Source organism: Nycticebus coucang, chromosome 2, assembly GCF_027406575.1.
Source record: "Nycticebus coucang isolate mNycCou1 chromosome 2, mNycCou1.pri, whole genome shotgun sequence".
In the NCBI taxonomy this organism is placed as follows: Eukaryota; Metazoa; Chordata; class Mammalia; order Primates; family Lorisidae; genus Nycticebus; species Nycticebus coucang.
Window position 1 is genome coordinate 4,930,205 of NC_069781.1, and position 19,864 is coordinate 4,950,068.

At 44.8% G+C, this 19,864-nt stretch overlaps 1 protein-coding gene across 2 annotated transcripts in view; it reads left to right on the plus strand.

Annotated features, from left to right (window-relative positions):
• The window catches only part of DDX31 (DEAD-box helicase 31), a 74,122-nt gene that overhangs the window by 18,072 nt on the left and 36,186 nt on the right, over window positions 1–19,864 (plus strand). For both annotated transcript variants that reach the window (XM_053565652.1, XM_053565662.1), the window contains exons 12-16: window positions 1,592–1,827; window positions 3,152–3,328; window positions 8,178–8,237; window positions 17,057–17,107; window positions 18,864–19,003. In XM_053565652.1, the coding sequence (XP_053421627.1) occupies window positions 1,592–1,827; window positions 3,152–3,328; window positions 8,178–8,237; window positions 17,057–17,107; window positions 18,864–19,003 (664 nt within the window). The remainder of the gene's footprint in view (window positions 1–1,591; window positions 1,828–3,151; window positions 3,329–8,177; window positions 8,238–17,056; window positions 17,108–18,863; window positions 19,004–19,864) is intronic.

Here is a 19,864-nt window from a genome sequence, read left to right on the forward strand (position 1 = left end):
TCCAGGAAAGGGGGAGAGGAAGAAAGGGTAGGTCCCAGATTCAGAAGCTTCTCAAGCAAGGAGCACACGGCTAGTGCTCTTGGTAGGGTACTGAGGAGGGGACAGAAAAGGCTCACTGCTGTTGACCTAGTGGCTTTGGGAGGTTTTTACTGCAATTGCAACCTGGCCCGTGCCCTAAAGATAGGACCTCTTAATCATTCTACATTTTTTCCTAAAGAAATAATGAACTTAGGCTCGGCACCCATAGCTCAGTGAATGGGGCGCTGGCCACATAACACTGAAGCTGGCAAGTTCAAGTCCGGCCCGGGCCTGCTAAACAGCAATGACAACTGCAAAACAAACAAACAGAAAAGAAATAGCCAGGTGTTGTGGCGGGCACCTGTAGTCCCAGCTACTTGGGAAGCTGAGGCAAGAGAATTGCTTAAGCCCAAGAGTTGGAGGTTGCTGTGAGCTGTGATGCCATGGCACTCTACCAAGGGCGACAAAATGAGACTCTATTTCAAAAAAAACAAAAGAAAAGAAAAAGAATGAACTTAAAAAATACATTCTTTTTTCTTTCTTTCTTTTTTTTTTTTTGAGACAGTATATTGCTCTGTCACTGGCTAGAGTACAGTGGCAAAGCTTACTGCAACCTCAGACTCTTGGGCTCAAGTGACTGTCCTACCTTAGTCTCCCGAGTAGCTGAGACTTAGGCACCTGCCACAACACCCAGCTGATTTTTTTTTCTGTTTTTTGTTGAGGTGGAGTCTCTTGCTCAGGCTAGTCTCAGGCTCTTGGCCTCAAGCATTCTTCCCACCTCAGCCTCCCTGAGTGCTAGGATTCCAGGCGTGAGCCAGAGTCACCCTGGCTGTGCAGAAATGGTATTCTTTAAGCTCCTTTCTGTCTTCTCTCCTCATGAGGGAGAAATTCTTAGCTCTTTCTCATATTTGGGAACGGTAAGGCTTGGAAAAGTTGCATCACTCCACCAGCTTCACCCACATAATGAGTCATTGTCTGGACAGCAGTGCAGCTTCCGCATTCTCACGTCTGGTCACTTGATTTACTACGCCACACTACAGTGTACACATCAGGTGCCGTTCACGTGACCCTCACTGTTCTGAAAGTACATTCTAAGTAACATTCACTTTGAGAGATAATTCATGGAAAAGGGATTCTGTGGTAGAAAAAGATTGGGAATGCTCCACACCCTCCACCCACCCACCCCACCCACCCCGCCACCTTGGTTACTCACAGTCAGTGACATTAACACAGTAAAGGGCTTGAGAGGACTTGCAGCAAAAGCTTTTGTGAAACCTTTTCAATCAATCAAAGGTTTTCTGACTTACTTACATTACCAAAGAACCCTTTGATTTATTTTATATCGTCTACAAGGCAAAACTCCCAAAAGGAGGTTGGGGTTTGGCGTGGATTGTTAGGCTGTGGAAAGAAATTGCTAAGTCTGCCCCACCAGAATAGCCACAGGGCAGGTAGATCAGTGCTGGGATGCATGGGTAACCACAGGACTTTCTCAGTAAACCTGGACAGTGCTGTGTGGGGTATGCAGCTGTGGCCAGTCTCACAGTGTGTGCTTGTTGTCTGCTTTTTATCCAAGGTGTAACACGGCTTGCAGATATCAGTTTGCACAATCCAGTCACTATTGCTGTCCTGGATGAAAGCCACGACCAATGCAACCCAAAGGGCAAAGTGGTCCAGGAAGTCTCACCTCTACGTACTGGTGACAAACTAGATGGCTTTGCAATACCAGAGAGTCTGGACCAGCATGTGGCATTGGTTCCCAGCAAACTGAGGCTTGTCTCCCTGGCAGCCTTCATTCTTCAAAAATGCAAGGTGGGATTGGGAACTGACCTGTCTTGATCCCTGGAAGAAAGATCTGTTTTGTTTGTGTCAAAAATTCATAACAATGAGTTGAGACACACAGTTTTCTGACTTATCTCTAAATAAATGGATGCAGACCTTGATATACATCCTTTTCAGCCAGAGGTTCTAACATTGTGGAAAAGAATCTGAGGTCAATGATAGCCATGTTGTTCAATTTAAAATCTCCTGGGACAAATATTAAGAACATCACAGGTGACAGAAACATGTTGGATATGGGGCAAATAAGGAACAGTGTTCGTGTTTCTTCAAAATCTAGTGTTTAGGCTGGGCACAGTGGCTCACGCCTGTAATCCTAGCACTCTGGGAGGCTGAGGCTGGTGGATTGCCTGAACTCATGGATTCCAGACCAGCCTGAACCAGGGCCAGAGGAGACCTCATCTCTAAAACTAGCCAGGTATTGTGGCAGGCACCTGTAGTCCTGCCACAACACCTGGCTGATTTCGGAGGCTGAGGCAAGAGAATCGCTTAAGCCCAAGAGTCTAAGGTTGCTATGAGCTGTGATGCCACGGCACTCTACTCAGGGCGACAAAGTGAGATTCTGTCCCACCAAAAAAAAAAAAAAAAAAATCTAGTGTTTCTTTACTGGACTCGTGGTAACTTTCCTATAGGAGAAAACAGCAGGTGGAAGGGCTTGAGGATGAAACTTCAAGATTTTCTTTTTGAGGGGGAGGAGGGACAGGGCCTCACTTGGTCATCCTTGGTAAAGTACCTTGGCATCACAGCTCACAGCAACCACCAGCTCTTGGGCTTACGTGATCCTCTTGCCTCAGCCTCTGGAGTAGCTGGGACTACAGATGCCCACCACAATGCCTGGGTGTTCTTAGAGATGGAGTCTCGCTGTGGCTTGGTTGGTCTCAAACTCATGAGCTCAAGCAATCAACCCACCTCAGCCTCCCAGAGTGCTAGGATTATAGGCATGAGCCCCCGTGCCTGCCTAGAAACTTTGAGATTTTCTGCACACACAGCTGGGTGGTATTGCAAGTGGCAGGCCCTAGACACGGGAATGACAGAGCTAATGCACAGCTGCATTCTCAGGTGTGTTTGTCTCTGTCAGCTATGGGGAACCTTTTTGAGATTGTAGCTGTGTTGTTTTCCTTTCCCACATTCTTTGTAGGGGAGCAGTGTTTTTTATTTTTTTAAATAATTTAAAGCTGACTATCACCTGTGTTTCCGAATCAGAGCCAGCATAACTATGTATTTTAAAGAAATACACATTTTAGTGTCACCAGAACTTAAAAACTGTGATCTTCCCCCTCCTCTTATATCAATGTAGTTTGAAAAAGACCAGAAGATGATTATCTTTTTCTCAAGTTGTGAGCTGGTGGAGTTCCACTACAACCTCTTTCTACAGACCCTGCTGAGCAGCCCAGGGGCCCCGGCATTAGGGCAGTTACCATCTGCGTCCGCACGATTAAAATTCCTACGGCTGCATGGCAACATGGAGCAGGAGGTAAGTCAGCGATCCTCTTCCCATGCAGTGATGTGGCCCTTAGTGGACACAGGAACACGTCCGAGTCCAGGAAACGCCTCCCTTAGGATCAGCACTGACTTGTGTCCTTTGCGACTCCACTGGGCAAGGCAAGAATTAGCCCAGAATGGGCGACCCACTGGAACTAAAAGTGGATCACTCTGCTGTAGGTGTGGGCGGAGGGAGTCTATTGTTCTCATTCGCCTTTGCTCCGGGAGCTGGTCTCTTCCACCTGAGAGAGCTCACAGGCCCTGACTTGGCCTGGATCTACCTCAACCAGCTGTTAAGGCAACAGAGTACCACTAAGTAGCTGGCACTAGGGAAGGGTTTTGCCTTTTTAGTACCCAGTGTGTAATTAGGGCTTGATGTCTTCAAATTAAGAGCATTAATGGAGCTAAATTGTGGATCCCATATGGTACTGCTGAGCACGGCTGCTGTCATTGTCAACAAGACACAGCGCTGCACTCTGAACACTTTGGGTTGGGAGAGAGGGTACTGTGTACCAAAGGGGCTTTGGGTTTCCAGTTCTTTCTCGGCAAAAAGTAAGATTTGTGTTCAGAAAGAATGTTACATTTCCCTTGTTTTAGGTGCTAAGCCATGTTAAGTCCTGTTGCCCTACTCTTAACTAGGCCGTTCATGTACGGAGTCGGGCTGGGTTATGGGAGTAAGATACACTTGCTAGAAATGAGGAAAAACAAATGAACAGGGCTTGCAAATAAGAGCCATTTTGTCCTAGCAGAGAGGTTACCAGGCAGTTTAGAAAATTAGAAAGCATGAAAGAAAACTAGGAATCAGAATAAGGTTTGAGTAGAAATAGCTTTAAAAAATTGTACCATTTTTAGAGCTGAAAGAAAGATTAGAAGTCTAACATGGTCCTAAACAAGTCCTGCCCATTTTCTGTTTTAATAATTAATGAAATGGAGGCCCAGAAAAGTGAACTTACTCAAGGTCAGTCAAGGACAAGGTTATTTACCACAAGTGTGTATAGAAGTCCCTGGTGGATTTTATAAACTCTTGGTTTTTACCTTTATGATCTCTGATTCAATCAGGCTTGTTGAGTTCATTCTTTAATACCTTTTATGGTTTGGGTTTTTTGGTTTTGTTTTAAACTTAGTTTACTAATCTTCTGGGTCTGTTTTTACCAAAGGCTTTCTGCAGCATAGATCTGAGGATGCAGGATGTGCTGGATATGAACTCAGAAGAATCTAGGAATCTTAGTAGTTCACACAAAAGATTCTACAGTTAAATTATATACAGACTATTCATCTCACATTTGAACAGGGTAGTCTGGCATAGTGTTTAGAGCCAGGCCCTCTAGGGCAAACTGTGTACTTGTCCTGACTCTATAATGTACTGGCTTTGTGACCTTGGATAAGTATTCAACCTCTCTGTGCCTTGGTTTCAAAGTCTCTAAAATGGGGGTAACGATAATGCTTTATAAGGTTGATATGATAATTCTTTTTTTTTTTTGAGACAGAGCCTCAAACTGTCATCCTGGGTCGAGTGCTGTGGCGTCACCGCTCACAGCAACCTCCAAATCCTGGGCTTGAGTGATTCTCTTGCCTCAGCCTACCAAGAAGCTGGGACTACAGGCGCCCGCCACAACACCCGGCTATTTTTTGGTTGGAGTTGTCATTGTTGTTTGGCGGGCCTGGGCTGGATTTGAACCTGCCAGCTCTGGTGTATGTGTCTGGCGCCTTAACCACTTGAGCCACAGGCGCCGAGCCTGATATGGTAATTCATTGAGTTAGTGTAGATAAAGATTTTAGTACAGGGCCAGGCACACAGTAAATACTCAGTAAATGTTAGGTGCCATTATTATGGTTGTCATCTGTCTTGCAGGAATAGGTCTATTTTTTTCATAGTTTAATGTTAATGTATTACTTGTGTTGTCTACTAAGTATTTAGCCTTCGCAGTGGAAGATTGGAGGTCGTATCCCTGCTTTTTGTTAAGTGTCTTGTTCCAGACTAAGCTACAAGTCCCAGTCACATCTTCCTGTCTGGTAACCTCAGCCACTGCTCCACAGTACTTCAGTGTCATATCCTTAGATGGTTGACATGATTCTAAATCAGTTTATCAGCATAAGGGAGAAGTTAACTCTTTGAGGAAGATGCTGCATGACAGTTGTGATGAAAGTCCAAAACATTTTCTGATTTTTCTAATTATGGTTCTGCCATGCAGCCACTAAAAATGATCCATGTAAAGAATGTGTAGCAAACTGGACAGCTGCCTCTGTCCTTCTGAGGGTCTGACTCAGAATATCATGGACTGACTCTGGAATACCATTCCCGGGGTTCAACTGTCAGTCCAGCCCTTTGCTAACTGTGTGTACATGTCCATTGGGCAAGTCCCTTAACCTCACTGTGCCTCAGTTTTTTTTCTTCTGGAAAATGGGGGTAATAATATTACCTACTCAGAGGGTTGTTGGAAGGATGATAAATTCAGCTGTGTAAGGCGCTTAGGCATGGTGAGCGCTTGGTGGCTAGTGGGGTGGTGGTGGTTAGTGTCGGGGTGGTGATTAGTGCGGTGGTTAGTGTGATGGTGGTGGTTAGTGTAGTGTCGTGGTTAGTGTGGTGGTGGTTAGTGTCGGATAGTGTCATGGTGGTTAGGGTAGTGTAGTGGTAGTGGTTAGTGTGGTGGTTAGTATAGTGTCGTGGTTAGTGTGGTGGTTAGTATAGTGTCGTGGTTAGTGTGGTGGTGATTATATAGTAGTGTGGTAGTGGTTAGTGTCGTGGTGGTTAGTGTAGTGTAGTGTGGTGGTTAGTGTAGTAGTGTAGTGGTGGTGGTTAGTGTCGTGGTGGTGGTTAGTGTGGTTAGTATAGTAGTGTCATGGTGGTGGTTAGTGTGGTTAGTATAGTAGTGTCGTGGTGGTTAGTGGAGTAGTGTGGTGGTGGTGATGGTTAGTGTTGTGGTGGTGATTAGTGTGGTGGTGGTTAGTAGAGTAGTGTGGGGGTGGTGATGGTTAGCGTAGTAGAGTGGTGGTGGTGGTTAGTGTGATGGTTAGTGGAGTAGTGTGGTGGTGGTGATAGTGTAGTAGAGTGGTGGTGGTTAGTGTAGTGTAGTGTGGTGGTGGTTAGTGGAGTAGTGTGGTGGTGGTGGTGGTGGTTAGTGTGGTGGTGGTGGTGATGGTTAGTGTAGTAGAGTGTTGGTGGTTAGTGTGGTGGTGGTGGTTAGTGTGATGGTTAGTGTAGTAGAGTGGTGGTGGTTAGTGGAGTAGTGTGGTGGTGGTGATGGTTAGTGTGGTGGTGGTGGTTAGTGCAGTAGTGTGGTGGTGATGGTTAGTGTAGTAGAGTGGTGGTGGTTAGTGTTGTGGTGGTTAGTGTGATGGTTAGTGGAGTAGTGTGGTGGTGGTGATGGTTAGTGTAGTAGAGTGGTGGTGGTTAGTGTAGTTAGTATAGTAGTGTTGTGATGGTTAGTGTGGTGGTTAGTATAGTAGTATCGTGATCATGGTTAGTGTGGTGGTGGTGATGGTTAGTGTAGTAGAGTGGTGGTGGTTAGTGTAGTGTAGTGTGGTGGTGGTTAGTGTGGTTAGTATAGTAGTGTTGTGGTTAGTGTGGTGGTTAGTATAGTAGTGTCGTGGTCGTGGTTAGTGTGGTGGTGGTGATGGTTAGTGTAGTAGAGTGGTGGTGGGTAGTGTCGTGGTGGTTAGTGTGGCTTAGTCCAGTGCGCTAAGCGAAGTGAGCCCTGTGTTTCCGGCTGTGGGGAAACATGCACAAGAATGAGCAGGCGGAGGCACGGCAGCGCACGGTGGCTGCGCCGCAGGGGAAGGAGGGGCTTTGCTTTTTTTCTATTTCCCAGTTTTTAGTTATTTGGTTGTGTTTTTTTTGTTGTTGTTGTTGCTGACAGACAGATGTGGCCAAGTTTCAAGTGCTTGGAGTGCCATGACTTCAACACTCTGAGAGGGTGTCCTTGGCAAGTTAGCACTAAAAACCTTACAGTGTGCTCACCTTACAGTCCAGCAAATCTGTTTTTAGGAATTTAACCCAAGGGAGTATCTACAGATGTCTTTATTCAGCATTTATAGCAATATTACGAAGTTAGCGACAACCTCACTTGCCAATAGTAGTATGTTGGTCTCATAAACGACGGTGTGTCCGTTCAGCTCGATACTGTTTCACATGGGAGAGGACATGGTCTTTGCATATTTATTGGCCTAAAAGGATGTTTGCGTTCTATATAAAAGCATGTTAATAATACATTGTAGGATGCCGTATTTCTAAAATCTGCATGCTCAGTTATGTTATGTATAAAAAGGGGACTCAGGAAACATCAAGGTGTTACTGGTGGTGGGGGTTTACCTTTAGTGGTGGGGTGATTTTTTGTTTCTTCAGCTTCAACTTAGTCCAAGTAAGATGAGTTTTGCTTTCTTCCTTTAACTTAAATATAACTTCTGTAATTAAAATATATATAGTTATATAAATGTTTAACGTTTATAAAAATTGGGTTTCAAAAAAGTGTCCTATAGGGAAGGTTGGTAATTTATTATCCCTTTAGAGTGCGTGTAGAGCATGTTTAGAATAAACTCTGAGTTTGGAATGCTACATGGAGTGTCTTACAACCTTTACCCTTCCCTGCTCTTCTCGGCCGGCTGTTTCTGAAGGGCATGCTCACCTTGGCATTGTTAGAGCTGCACTAACTTACTGTAGTCTCAGAAGTCTGGTCCTCTAAGTAGAGTCGTTATCAAAGATGTGAAGAATCCACTTCTTCCTTTTCCCTGGTAAACTTCTCTGTGCCTAAAAATAGCTATAGCAGAGAGTCAGGGAAATCTAAGCCCACCTTGCTGGAATTTATCTTAGAGTTGTAAGGCCCTATTTTTCCTTGTTTTTGTAGGAAAGAACAGCAGTGTTTCAGGAATTTTCACATTCCAAAAGCGGCGTCCTTCTTTGTACGGTATGTATCATTCTGTACCCCTTGCAAAAGTTGAAATATTTCTGTAATGGCAGTTGTAATTTTTCATCTCTTGGCAGTTGTCCTGTGGTCTGCCTCACAGGACGTGGGAGCTCCAGGGCCCTCTCAGTGGTGCTGATCTCTTTGCACTTCTGACTTGTCACCTGACTGTGTCACAGATAGCCAGCCACCACCATGCAGAAGACTTGGCAATTCGCTCCCTAATAGTGGCAGCTGTTAGTCTGAAAATGTGTGAATCTTGACAATTTCTATCCACCAAGAAGTTGTAAATTACAGCTATCGGGAGTAATTAGAGCTGAGAAAGTCTTTTGGACAAAATGACTACTTGCTTCTGCTCACCTTTTTCTTTAAGGAAGATAGGTGCTCTGGGATGGATTTTATTTGCTGTTAACTTACACTCTGATTTGCCCCACGAGTTCCAATTTCTGGGACTTGTCCCCTCAGCTGCAGCCCGTGCAGTCTCCGATAGCTGCCTCCTGTGTGGCTCTGGCCTTTTTACGCGTGTCCCCTGCTCCTTTGAGAGTGTTCCCCACTCTGAGATTCACTTTACCATAGTTGCTGCTGTCTCCCAAGACTGAAATACCTTCTCCATTTGTGCCATCTTGGATGATAGACCTTAAACTCCTGTGTGAGCAGTGAAATTGCCCTGTGAGTTTAATAAATTGGGTGAAGAAGTGCAGGTGGGAACAAAGACATTCAACTGTTTGGATACCTGTCTTGGCCTCACCTTTTTAAGAAGCTTGTACTCTGTGTTCAGTTTTAAAAGTAAAACTGTTGTCTTTCTAAATTTAGAGTTTGGGGCAAGTGTGGCTTTGTTTCTTTTGTGTCCATACCTGTGTTCTTCCGCAGGAAGACTTGTTACCACGGTGCCAGTTCCCAAGTGTATGTAGCAAATGATGCCCCTCCCAACACTCAGTATAATCTGAGAACTACTTCTGGAATATTGCCAGCTGAGGAGACCACGTACCCCTTCCCTTTAGGAAGTCCATCTACGAGCCTGTGTTTATTCTAAAACCATCTTTAAATACCTGGTCTAAAGTAAAGATTAAGTCTACATAATTTCCTTGATAAATAAATTTGTCAAAAGTCCTTATTTTATCTCGTAATACTTTCTAGAACCTGACCGCACTCTGTCTTCTTTCACCCCACATCTCACTTGCTCCCTGCCCTTCAGCCAAATAGGTCCTTCCTTCAGTTCCATGAGTATGTCATGCGGGCTTCTTCAGGCCCTGGGGCCTTGGACATGCTAGTCCCTTGGGCAGGAACACCCCACCCTGACTTTGACTAACCCATACTTGGGTCTCAGCTTAAATTGAACCCCAGGGGCCCTGGCTCCTCCTTGACAGGCACGGTCATGCCCCTGCAGATGCTCGCTCTGTGGAATGCTCAGTACACCTGATCTAGGTTCTTCCCACCAAATGATAAGGTCCATGAAGACAAGGTCTGTGATGTGTTCACGCTTCCATCCCAGTGTCTAGCACAGAGTAGGCACATGGTATTTGTGGGTTGAACTGGGTAGAATAGAAAGAGCCCAACAGGCTCAGCACCTGTAGCTCAAGCGGCTGGGGCGCCAGCCACATACACCAGAGGTGGCGGGTTCAAGCCCAGCCCCAGCATGCCAAACAGCAATGACAACTACAACCAAAAAATAGCCAGGCATTGTGGCGGGCGCCTATAGTCCCAGCTACTTGGGAGGTGGAGGCAGGAGAATTGCTTAAGCCCAAAGAGTTTGAGATTGCTGTGAGCTGTGATGTCACAGCACTCTACCGAGGGCAATATAGTTAGACTCTTGTCTCGAAAAGAGCCCAACAGACTCAATGTTGACAGCCACCAATTTGTGCCTTTTTTTAAAGACTGAGAGAGGTAGAGATTGAGTTTACTTTTCCATACCTCCAGTGTGATCTGAGAAGTGAACATTATAGATTATCTGTATTGAAATAGAAAGCAGTAGGAACCTTTGTATTGGAGTTTGGGTTAGGAAAGGAACAAAATGTTTTATCTTTGGCCCATAAGATGGTGGATTTATCCCTGGAAAATTGTCACGTGGCATGCATGTGCCACTGTGCTTTTTTTTTTTTTTTTTTTGCAGTTTTTGGCCAGGGCTGGGTTTGAACCCACCACCTCCGGCATATGGGGCCGGTGCCCTACTCTTTTGCGCCACAGGCGCCGCCCAGTGCCACCGTGCTTTACGAACATGGATGAGCTGTTAAGTCTCAAAGAAAACTCAGGTATCTGAAGTTTAGTTGTTTGTTTTCTTAGTAGCTGTATGTGGCAGAAAAGATCATTCTTTCTGGAATATAATTCTCAGTGGGGTTAGAAGCATGATCCCCTTCATAGTTATGTCTAGCTGATGATACCTGTAGGCAGAGATGTCAGCTAGACAAAGAACATCACTGTCTTGGCAAAGCACAGCACCCCCAGCCTTCTGTACCCTCCCAGTCCGGGGCCACCTGTAAAGCAAACTCTCCCTTGGCCACAGTCTGAATTCTCTAAAGCCACTTGGTCCTTGTTCATTTGCTTGTCCAGTCAAGCTGATCTTCTGCCAGAGTCTGGTCTTCTCTTCAACCCTGCAGGGAAGATGACTGGAGAAGAGCTGGGTGGGGCTCATTTCTCTTGGTTTCTAGGTCAGAATAGGAGCACAGGTTCCCTGGTGATGAGAAATTCTTTGCGTACCCTCTCAGTATTCCTGACACCTCTGCCATGTTTTTTTGCTTTAGCCTGGCGCTTCTGGTGCCTCTTTGAGGCATGGGGCGTGTGGGACACACACACTGTAATAGATCATGCTTGGGTCAGGGGAGAGACTGTCACTCCATGTCCTTCTAAGCAGCCTGTTGCTTGCCAGGCTATCTGATGCTCTCCAGGAGCCTCCGTGGTGTTAATGAGGAACGAGGGCCACGTCAGGACGAGACAGATGGAGAATTGGTTCCTTTTATAACGAGGACTCATGTTGTTAATTGTCACATGGGCATTCTTCTTTCCCTTTGTACTGTACCTTTTGCCATTTTAATTTATCTGAAACTCTCATCCCAAGGTTCTTTTAACAAGGCCAGAAAACTGCATACCTTTACGAAAATTTGGAATTTGTGGTACAACCACACAAAAGTTCATAATTATGCTGTTTTCTTTACTGTGCCTCTTAGAAAGTTCCCTCCTTCTACTCATGTTCCTTCCTGCTAAGAGTAAAGATGTGTGTGTGTGTGTTATTTCATTTTAATTATAAATATCTTAAAAGCAAGGACCTATTTAATTTCATGGAACTTGCTCAGGACCTGATGCATGGCCTTGTGTACTTTGGTTATAACAGTCAATAACCCTGGTCAGGTGGAGTCTGGGCAAAAGCAGAAGGGTAATTGAGGCAAAAAGAACCAATTTGTGAAAGAAAAGAAGTCTTCACACATTTGTAGTGTAATTTTGTGTCCCCTGGAAAATTAGATCCAAGTAAAAGCCAAGTTACTTAGGGAGCTGGGATTGAGCAGGAAGGAGTCGTTTGAAAATTCAAAGCCTACTTCCCAAAATAGAATTAAGAAACCAAAGCAATCAGATATAAGACACTGGATTGTCTATAAAGTATTTTTTCCTGCATACAGTGAAGAACTCACCCTAAAGCAAAAGAAGGGAACTTGGTTTTTAAAGTCATTGTTTAATAATAAAAAATAAAAGTCATTGTTATGTTGGTGATTGATAAAGAGAGAAACAGTTAAGTGACTAGAAAATGGAAATTCCAGGCAGCCTCTGATTTTTAAGGCTGGTCAACCAACAGTCTGTTGGCTCTCTTTGGTTGACCCTGGATAAATGGAGTAAGTAACTTTTTCCCCAGAAAAGAAAGAGCTCTGCTCCACCCAGGCCTGCCCACTCGGTCTTCATGGGGAGAAATCCTGCTGTCCTGCACGCACGTTTCTCACAGGAGACGCCCTAAATCCTCTCAGCTGCTTCCTTCCACCTCTCAGTTTTGTGGAATTTTTGGGGTTTGGTTTTGGTTTTGTGTTTTGTTTTGTTTTTTTTTTTTTTTTTTTTTTGGTTCAAGCACACTTATGTCTGTGCCGTTCTTAATTTCCTCTCCTCCTGGGAAATTTCCACTGTGCCAGGAGGCTGGGAGACAAAGGAAATAAGGCTCTGCGAGTCACAAGATGTCAGGTCAGTGCCCCAGAGAAATGCAGACTTGCTTGCTTTTCTCTGGGGTTTGCTTTTGAGGTAAAGTTATTCTTTTCATTTTATTTCATCTGTGTTAATGGAAAGATCATTTGGAGATTGTTTGCTGTTTACTCAGTTACGCTAACTCGTGTTGCCAGTTTTTTGGCGGCTTCAGCCAAGATCTCTCGCCTCTGACAGCTTCTGCACTCTCTCCTTCCTCCTCTGATTACGCAGCCCAATCTGTCACCCGGACAATGGGGGCCTCTACCCTGCTGATGGCTCTCCACACACAGCAATAATGACTTTTGGCAGGCTGGGAAGGCGTCAGAGGCGAGTTTGCTGCGTCCCTTCTCAGAGAGACGGCAGGCCCCCTCTCCCTGTTAGTAAAAGCACTTTGTGAGGTTCTTGGGTAAATAAATGAGTCATTTTAATCCAACTGACAGGCTGGCACCTGAGCAAGCTGCCTTCCATCTGTACTCCTAGGTCTCATGGAGGCAGCCAATTGTCAAGCCCAGGGCCTTCAAGGCCTCACCGTTGAGTGTCTTTCAGAACTGACTTTAGCAATTCTTTTGCCCTAATTAGGTTAAAGGAATAAAATAGGGCTGTGTTGAAGTTCTAACAACAGGCAGAGAACAGACGCTTTTGCTGAGTCTTGTGATCTGGTGTGGCTGCCGACAGCGCTCCAGGAGGGGGACAGTCTTCTGCTTCTTTGGGTCCTCTGCCTGGGGTTTTGGGGGTGGGGAGAGAGTGAAGAGACCATAAGGTCACCTTTCCACCTTGGTGCCCCCATGCTGGTTCTTCCCTATGGAATGGATAGGCTGCTCAGATGTACAGTTCTCAAGACCCCCTTCCATCTTCACAACAGCCTCACGACCTGGATATGATGGTTCTTGCAGCCATTTCATAGGCAGGTCAGGTGAGCCTTGGAGAGGCGACTCAGCTTGCCCAGATGGGACCACTCCTGAAGGCACTTCCCTCATCTCTGTTCCCGCACCAGGACTGCCGTCCTCCCCTCACTCTCTGGTAGCTTAGGCTTGAGTGGAAAGAAGTACCTAAAAAAATGTCTGGGTTGAATCTGGGTGAGGGAAAATGGGGAGTGGTAGGCAATGGTTGACTGTTAAGAGGGGTTCCCCCAACACAGGAGTAATAGGAGACAGGAAGGTTGTGTCTCAGCCGGTTGTCTAGAGCTAAATCACCCAAGTGCAAAATCGAACCTTGAAGGATCACAGTGAGAGGCTGCTGGCCTCCTCTTTAGCTCACTGTTTCCGTGTGTTTGCACTCAGAATCTTGTGAACATCATGTGCTGTTTCAGAGTCTTATCTGTGTTTCCTGGTTGAATTTACTAAACCAATGTGCATTAAATTTTTCACAAAGCCTGTCTGTAAAGCTTAGGCAGCTTATTGTCTACATGTATCTTCCACTTAAATAAAATAAATCATTTCTTAACAAGAGCTTAGCAGATTTAAGAGCCATCAGTTTTTCTAAAGACATCAGCTGTGGTTAGTGTAGAAAGCGTTTCCCGCTCCCCTTTAGATAGAGAACGTTCTAAAAAGCATCAGCTCTGCAGTGTCAGCCTTCAGCCTTCAGAGCATCTAAAGGCTGTGGGAGCTGTCTGGAAACACCGCTTGGGTGGTTGACACACTTGTACATTAAACTTGCGCGTGCACACTTAACAGATTCAGCCTACCCGCCACTCAAAGGAAACTGGCAAATCCCAGGTGCAAGTGAAGGCACACACACCTGAGTGGTGTGGAGAGTGCTAGTGGGACAGTGTCTTCCTTGAGTCCTGCCTCTGACCCCGAGAGAAGCAGGAGTGTGCTTCTTATAGAGACTTTGCACACTTTGTTTCTCAAAACTACATGTACGTGAGTCCTTTGTGATCCTTAACAGTGGTGGGGGAAGCTATTTACAGAAGGATCTCACAGCTGTGAAATGGAAGAAAGGGATAGAGACCAATTTGCATCCATCAAGGTAACAATGAATGTAGACAAGGAGCATCAATACATGTGGAGATTTTACAAATAGGACCCTGCTATTTGCATGGTCTTAAAGTTTCACCCCCCAGTGAAGGAGTAAGTACCACCCATCTTTATGTGGAGGGAAGCAGGTGGACGCTGCTCCAGTGATGGAGCACGGTGTTACCCATCCAGGGCACATCGTCAGTGGTGTGGAGCCTTGGGAAGCACACGCTTTCCTGCCAGAATGCTGAACCCAGAAATTACCATGAGGGAGCACCTCAGCAAATTTGGATTGTGGGATGTTCCTCAAGATACCTGGACTCTTCAAAAATGACAGTCGTCAAAAACTAAATAAATTAATACTGTTCCAGATTAAGGAGGCCTACAGAGATGTAACAGTAGCAGGCATGACCTGTGTTTCCATCCTGGATTGGGAAGGAGAAACGACAAAAAGACGTCTGAAGTGCAGTTGGAGAAATCTGAATATGGACCTCTTGTTAGAGAATAATTTACTCAGTATTTCTTCGATGTGATAGCAACGTTATGGTTATGTAGAAGAATGTCCTTTTACTTAGGAAATGCTTGTTGAAGTATTTAGAGTAAATGTTATGATGTTTGTAACTTTTAGATGGTTCAGAAGACTGTGTCTGTGTAGAGAGAGCGAGAGGGAGAGCAGATGGGGCACAGACTGGTGATGATGGATCTAGGTGAGGGCACTGCGGGTGCCCATGTGTTAGTCCGCAAACTTTTCTGTGGTTTAAATTTTTCTAAGTAAAAATTGTAGTGTAAATGATACGCATTTTTTATGGTTGAAAGAAAAACAAGCATACAGCCCAGACAACACAGAGAGAAAAAGTAAAAATCACCCCCCATCCCTCTATCCAGAGGTAACAACAGTTGACAGTTTTGTGAGCCTCCTTCAGAGTATTGGTTCTCAGCGCAGCTGTCTGTCACTGTATCCATCTATCTTTTTTATATTTTTGTTTTGTTTTTGTCCGTCCTTTTTCCCCTTTAATCTTTTTTATTGGAGAATCCAGATCATTTGTCCTTTAGAATACGTTGACCCCCCCATCCTGGATTTGGCTAGTTGTGCCCTCACGGTGTTGAGCCTGTTCCTCTTTCTCCCGTATGCCCTATAAACTGACTGTGTGTAGACACGTGGTTGAATTTAGGTTCTAGGTTTGGGTTTTCAGGATTTTTGGCAAGAATACGTCATTGAGTAAGGCTATACTCTCTATTTCATGCTGCGTGACAGCCATCTTTTTAAATGTGTCACAAGTTTTACGTGGTCTCAGTTGAAAGTATAAAGGTTCATTAAAGGCCGTCTAGCTTCCATCCCTGCTCTCTCCCTCCCCGGAGGCAACCATTTTTATGAACTTTTGGGTTTTTCTCTTTACTATTTCTTATTGAAATGTGAGCAGACCCGCTTATATTTTCGCAATTTCTTACATGAAAGCCTCCCTTTGATAGTTGTGTGAGACTCTGTTAGATACTGCTGTGTTTCATCCGGCCTGTCTTCTGCTGATAGGCAGATCTGCTGTTATATATGGTGCTGACATGAATAGTCCTGTGCATATATCATTTTGTATTTTGTATCTTTGGGTGAATTTCTAGAAATGCCATTCCTCAAGTATGTATGTAATTTGGCTAGATATTCCCTGCTGTAGGGACTCCCGTTGGCAACGTCTGCGGGGTACAGCATCTTCTGTGCCCGTGGGCTGCAGGTAAGGCAGCCTTGGAGAGTGAGAGTAAAGTGGACCTCCTTCAAGGGTTCCTTTCGCTTCTTATCTGTGTGTCCCTGGACGGATGACTGAACCTCCCTGAACCTTGGTTTCCTCATCTGTCATGTGGGGGTAATAGTTGTTTTGAGGGGTTGTCGAGATAATTGCACAGCACAGTGTGTGGTGTATGGTGTGTGCTCTGTGACTGGGAACATTCTTGTTACAACTGCTGTGCCGAAAAATGAATCTGAGTGAGAATTTGTTACCAAAGACAAGGAGATTCTCACTTTCTGGTCTCTGAAAGAGACCAAAAAGAGCAGAGGGTCTTTGCTCTTCCAGTAGTGACCAGTTGAAAAGAAATTTAAATTTCCGTTGCTTGTGTAGGTTTTCAGCTGCCTAATTAAGTTTTTGAAGTGATTCATGGATCTGGCCTGGATTCTAATTTAGCTGTCCGAAGGGACTGGATATTGCTTATCCTTACTGCTCTCTGAGGCTCATAACCAAAGTTCTTAGGAAATATTTTGCAGCTTACGTCCACAAGTGAGTGCCTTCAGGGGGCATGTTTAGAAGCACGCTTCATAGCTGTGCCTTCATTAGGCTTCGCTTATAGGTATGGGTTTGGGATAATAATTTGGACAAACTGAATTCATAAAACATGTTAGAAGTTTTCAGAATTCTCATACATGACATCACTGATAATTATTGTGTATGTTTTTGGACTAACCTGTAGATTATGTCATTTTAGCAAAATGGGTTATGGCTTCCTTACCAACCAGTTCTTTTGAACTTGCCCCCAAATCAGAATTTTTAACCATAAGTGGAGTTCAGTGGATCTCTGAGGCCCCTGAAATTATATGCAGGATTATATAGAGGGAGTGGGTGCATTGGGGGTGGGTGAACTCTTTGGGTTTGCAATAAATTATCAGACATATCCATGACCCAGTAAAGATTCAGAAACTCAGTCCTAAACCATACTCTTTCTGTTTTGAAGGACGTTGCGGCTCGGGGCTTAGATCTCCCTCAAGTCATGTGGATCGTTCAGGTAATTTTTTAGTTGTTAAGATGTAAGCTTTAGGCAGGGATGTGTGATCATGAGTGGATACGTTGGCTTTACGTAGAATAATTATTACTACTCTCTTGGGTGTTGCCCTGGTAACCAAGCAGCAAACCAGTCTTATCTGCACACTTCTCCTGACATCCTTCCTTAACCCAGCCCGCCTAACCACTACAGCAAAACATCCAGAATGTGCATCTGCAGGAGGGAGACGGCAGGCACTCCTGCTCCCAGACTAATTTCATGTCATAAACCAAAATTTCAGCAATCTGAAAATATGAGGAATTACCCGGGCTCCTGGGAGGCCTCATTGTGTCCAGAAGGAGATGGCTCAGCTGTCCTGAGAGCTGTGTCCATGCACATTGACCTGCAGGGAGCAATTAAGTTCTTGACAGCATCTTAGACATTCCTCTAGCTTAGACTCTTTGCCAGAGGGTACAGGTGTTAGCCCTAGAGTCTCCTGGTTTTAGTTTTATTTTTTCTTTTCGTTAGTCTGCAGAATGGTATTTTTAAGCCTTTGTGTGGGGGGGCCAAGGGACATGTGCCCTGTTTACATGAGTCATGGTTTATTCACATTTTAATGGAACTGCATGCCTATCAGCAGCTGGGACGGTCACTTTGGGACTAGCGGCATTGTGTCTTCTTTCCTCTTGGTCACAGAGTGAATTGAAGATAAGGCAAGGGTGATCTTAATGTGTGGGAGGTCACACATACAAAATTGATCATTTAGAGCTGCTTACGTTGTGAATGTAGATAATTGTAATATGGTCTTGGTCATCTGATCTGATCTTCTTGTGTCTGTGCCCGCATGTGGGGGTGACAGCAAAGAAAAAGAGGAGGAATGAATATAGGATCAATTAGCTTTAAGATAACAGAGTTATTGCCAAAGAAAACATAAAATGCTATGCATAATTCATTTTGCCAAGTTACAGAGTCTGCCCTTTTGCCTGAATCAGAAATGCTGTCCATGGGAGCACAAGCAGGTCCCTACTTGCTACCCTGTTTTCCCGAAAATAAGACATCCTCCAAAAATAAGACCTACTTACAGGAAAGATAAGACGTCCCCCGAAAATAAGACCTAGCACATCTTTGGGAGCACACCTTAAAATAAGACACTGTCTTATTTTCGGGGAAACAGGGTAGAAACTTGCCCCTCAGCTGGCTCACAGCTCTGCTCCATAGGGCAGAGTGAAACTGAGTGAAACTGCAGGGAGGTGGTGGGGACAGGCTCCAAGGCCTGCTCCTGGTGGCCAGGAGCAGAGCTGGACTCTGCCAACAGAGTAGTCAGCCTCCTTTGTCCCTACACCACCTGGGGTCCTCTGCTGCCTCATTCCCACTGCCTTGTCTACTGAGGAAGTAGGCCAAGGTCGTGTGGTCATGCTGGAGAAATGCACCCCCGCCTGCCTGCGTTTTCACCTTGCATGGTCACCTTAGTGAAAAGATGCAAATAGGAAAATGAAGAGACCTGTGGAGAAGTAAAATTAAAAAGGAGATATTGGGATGAGAAGACACCTCGTTTATCTGAAACTTGGCCACTGTTCACATTTGCATGTCAGAGCCTTGTTATTTCCAATGAAGCCAGGAGTTTCGGGGTTGAGTGACTTCTCCTTGTGATTGTGCTAGGGTAACCATAGCACCAGGATTTAATTCTTAGGATACCTGGAGGCAGGTGAGGGGTATTGCACTTCCAATTAATGGCAATCCCTTGATCTATGAATGCCTTCATTTTTGTTACCCTTTTTAGTACAACGCTCCGTCTTCACCTGCAGAGTACATCCATCGGATTGGAAGAACTGCCCGGATTGGCTGCCATGGGAGCAGCCTGCTCATTTTGGCTCCTTCGGAGGCAGAATATGTCAACTCGTTGGCTTCTCACAAAATCAAGTGAGTCAGAAACCTGAACGTGGTTTCAGCTGATCTCACCTAATTAACTTTCTGTTGCTTTTTACAGTGGATGGGCCTTGTAAGCTGAAGAAGAGCCATTAACCCTTGTGATCCCTAAACGAGTCCCAGAATAGCCAGTGGCAAAAACTAAAACCCTTAATACCATCACCACATGACAATTGTCATTGCATTGCCAGACTAAGGCACAGGACGATCTGAGGCACACAGTTTCCTTTTAGAAGTGTATTTCGTTTTTCTTATTGTAAAATTATGTGCACAGCCCTCACAGCCTCTTGAAGACCTCTTTTTATTCACAACTTTTATTGCTTACAATTAACATTTTGTATTTTCAAAGTTGATTTGTCTTAAAAAAAAAATAAAAATAATACTTTTTGCTCATCACACAGTTCCCCTCCCCTAGGAAAATGAGCCTAGAGGGGAATGATTTTGAGGCGCCCGTGTCGTGTGTAGTACGGTGTTGGCACCTCACTGCCCCTGAGTAGAGCCCGGCTGCTGTGCTGTGAATGCACAACTGTGAATGCAATGCACAGCTCAACTGTACTGATAAATAGGATGATTTTATTTCTATTCTTTCCTTGCCCAGAACTCACTGTGTCTCGCGCTAGTAAGACTTTTCAAAACTCTTTCAGGGTTGTTAGTGTGAAGATGGGTGGATCAGTGTTGTAAGGATTCTCACAGGCAGGAACCTGGTCTTGGTAGTAATTTCAGGTGGGCCAAAGTACAGATAGTTTGGGTTTTCCTTTTATTCACTTTGTTCCTTATCTTAATATAATCTGTCACTTGAAAAAGTGGCTTTCTTTGTTTCAGGAAGATGTGTGTATTGTATCTTATTTGTGAAGG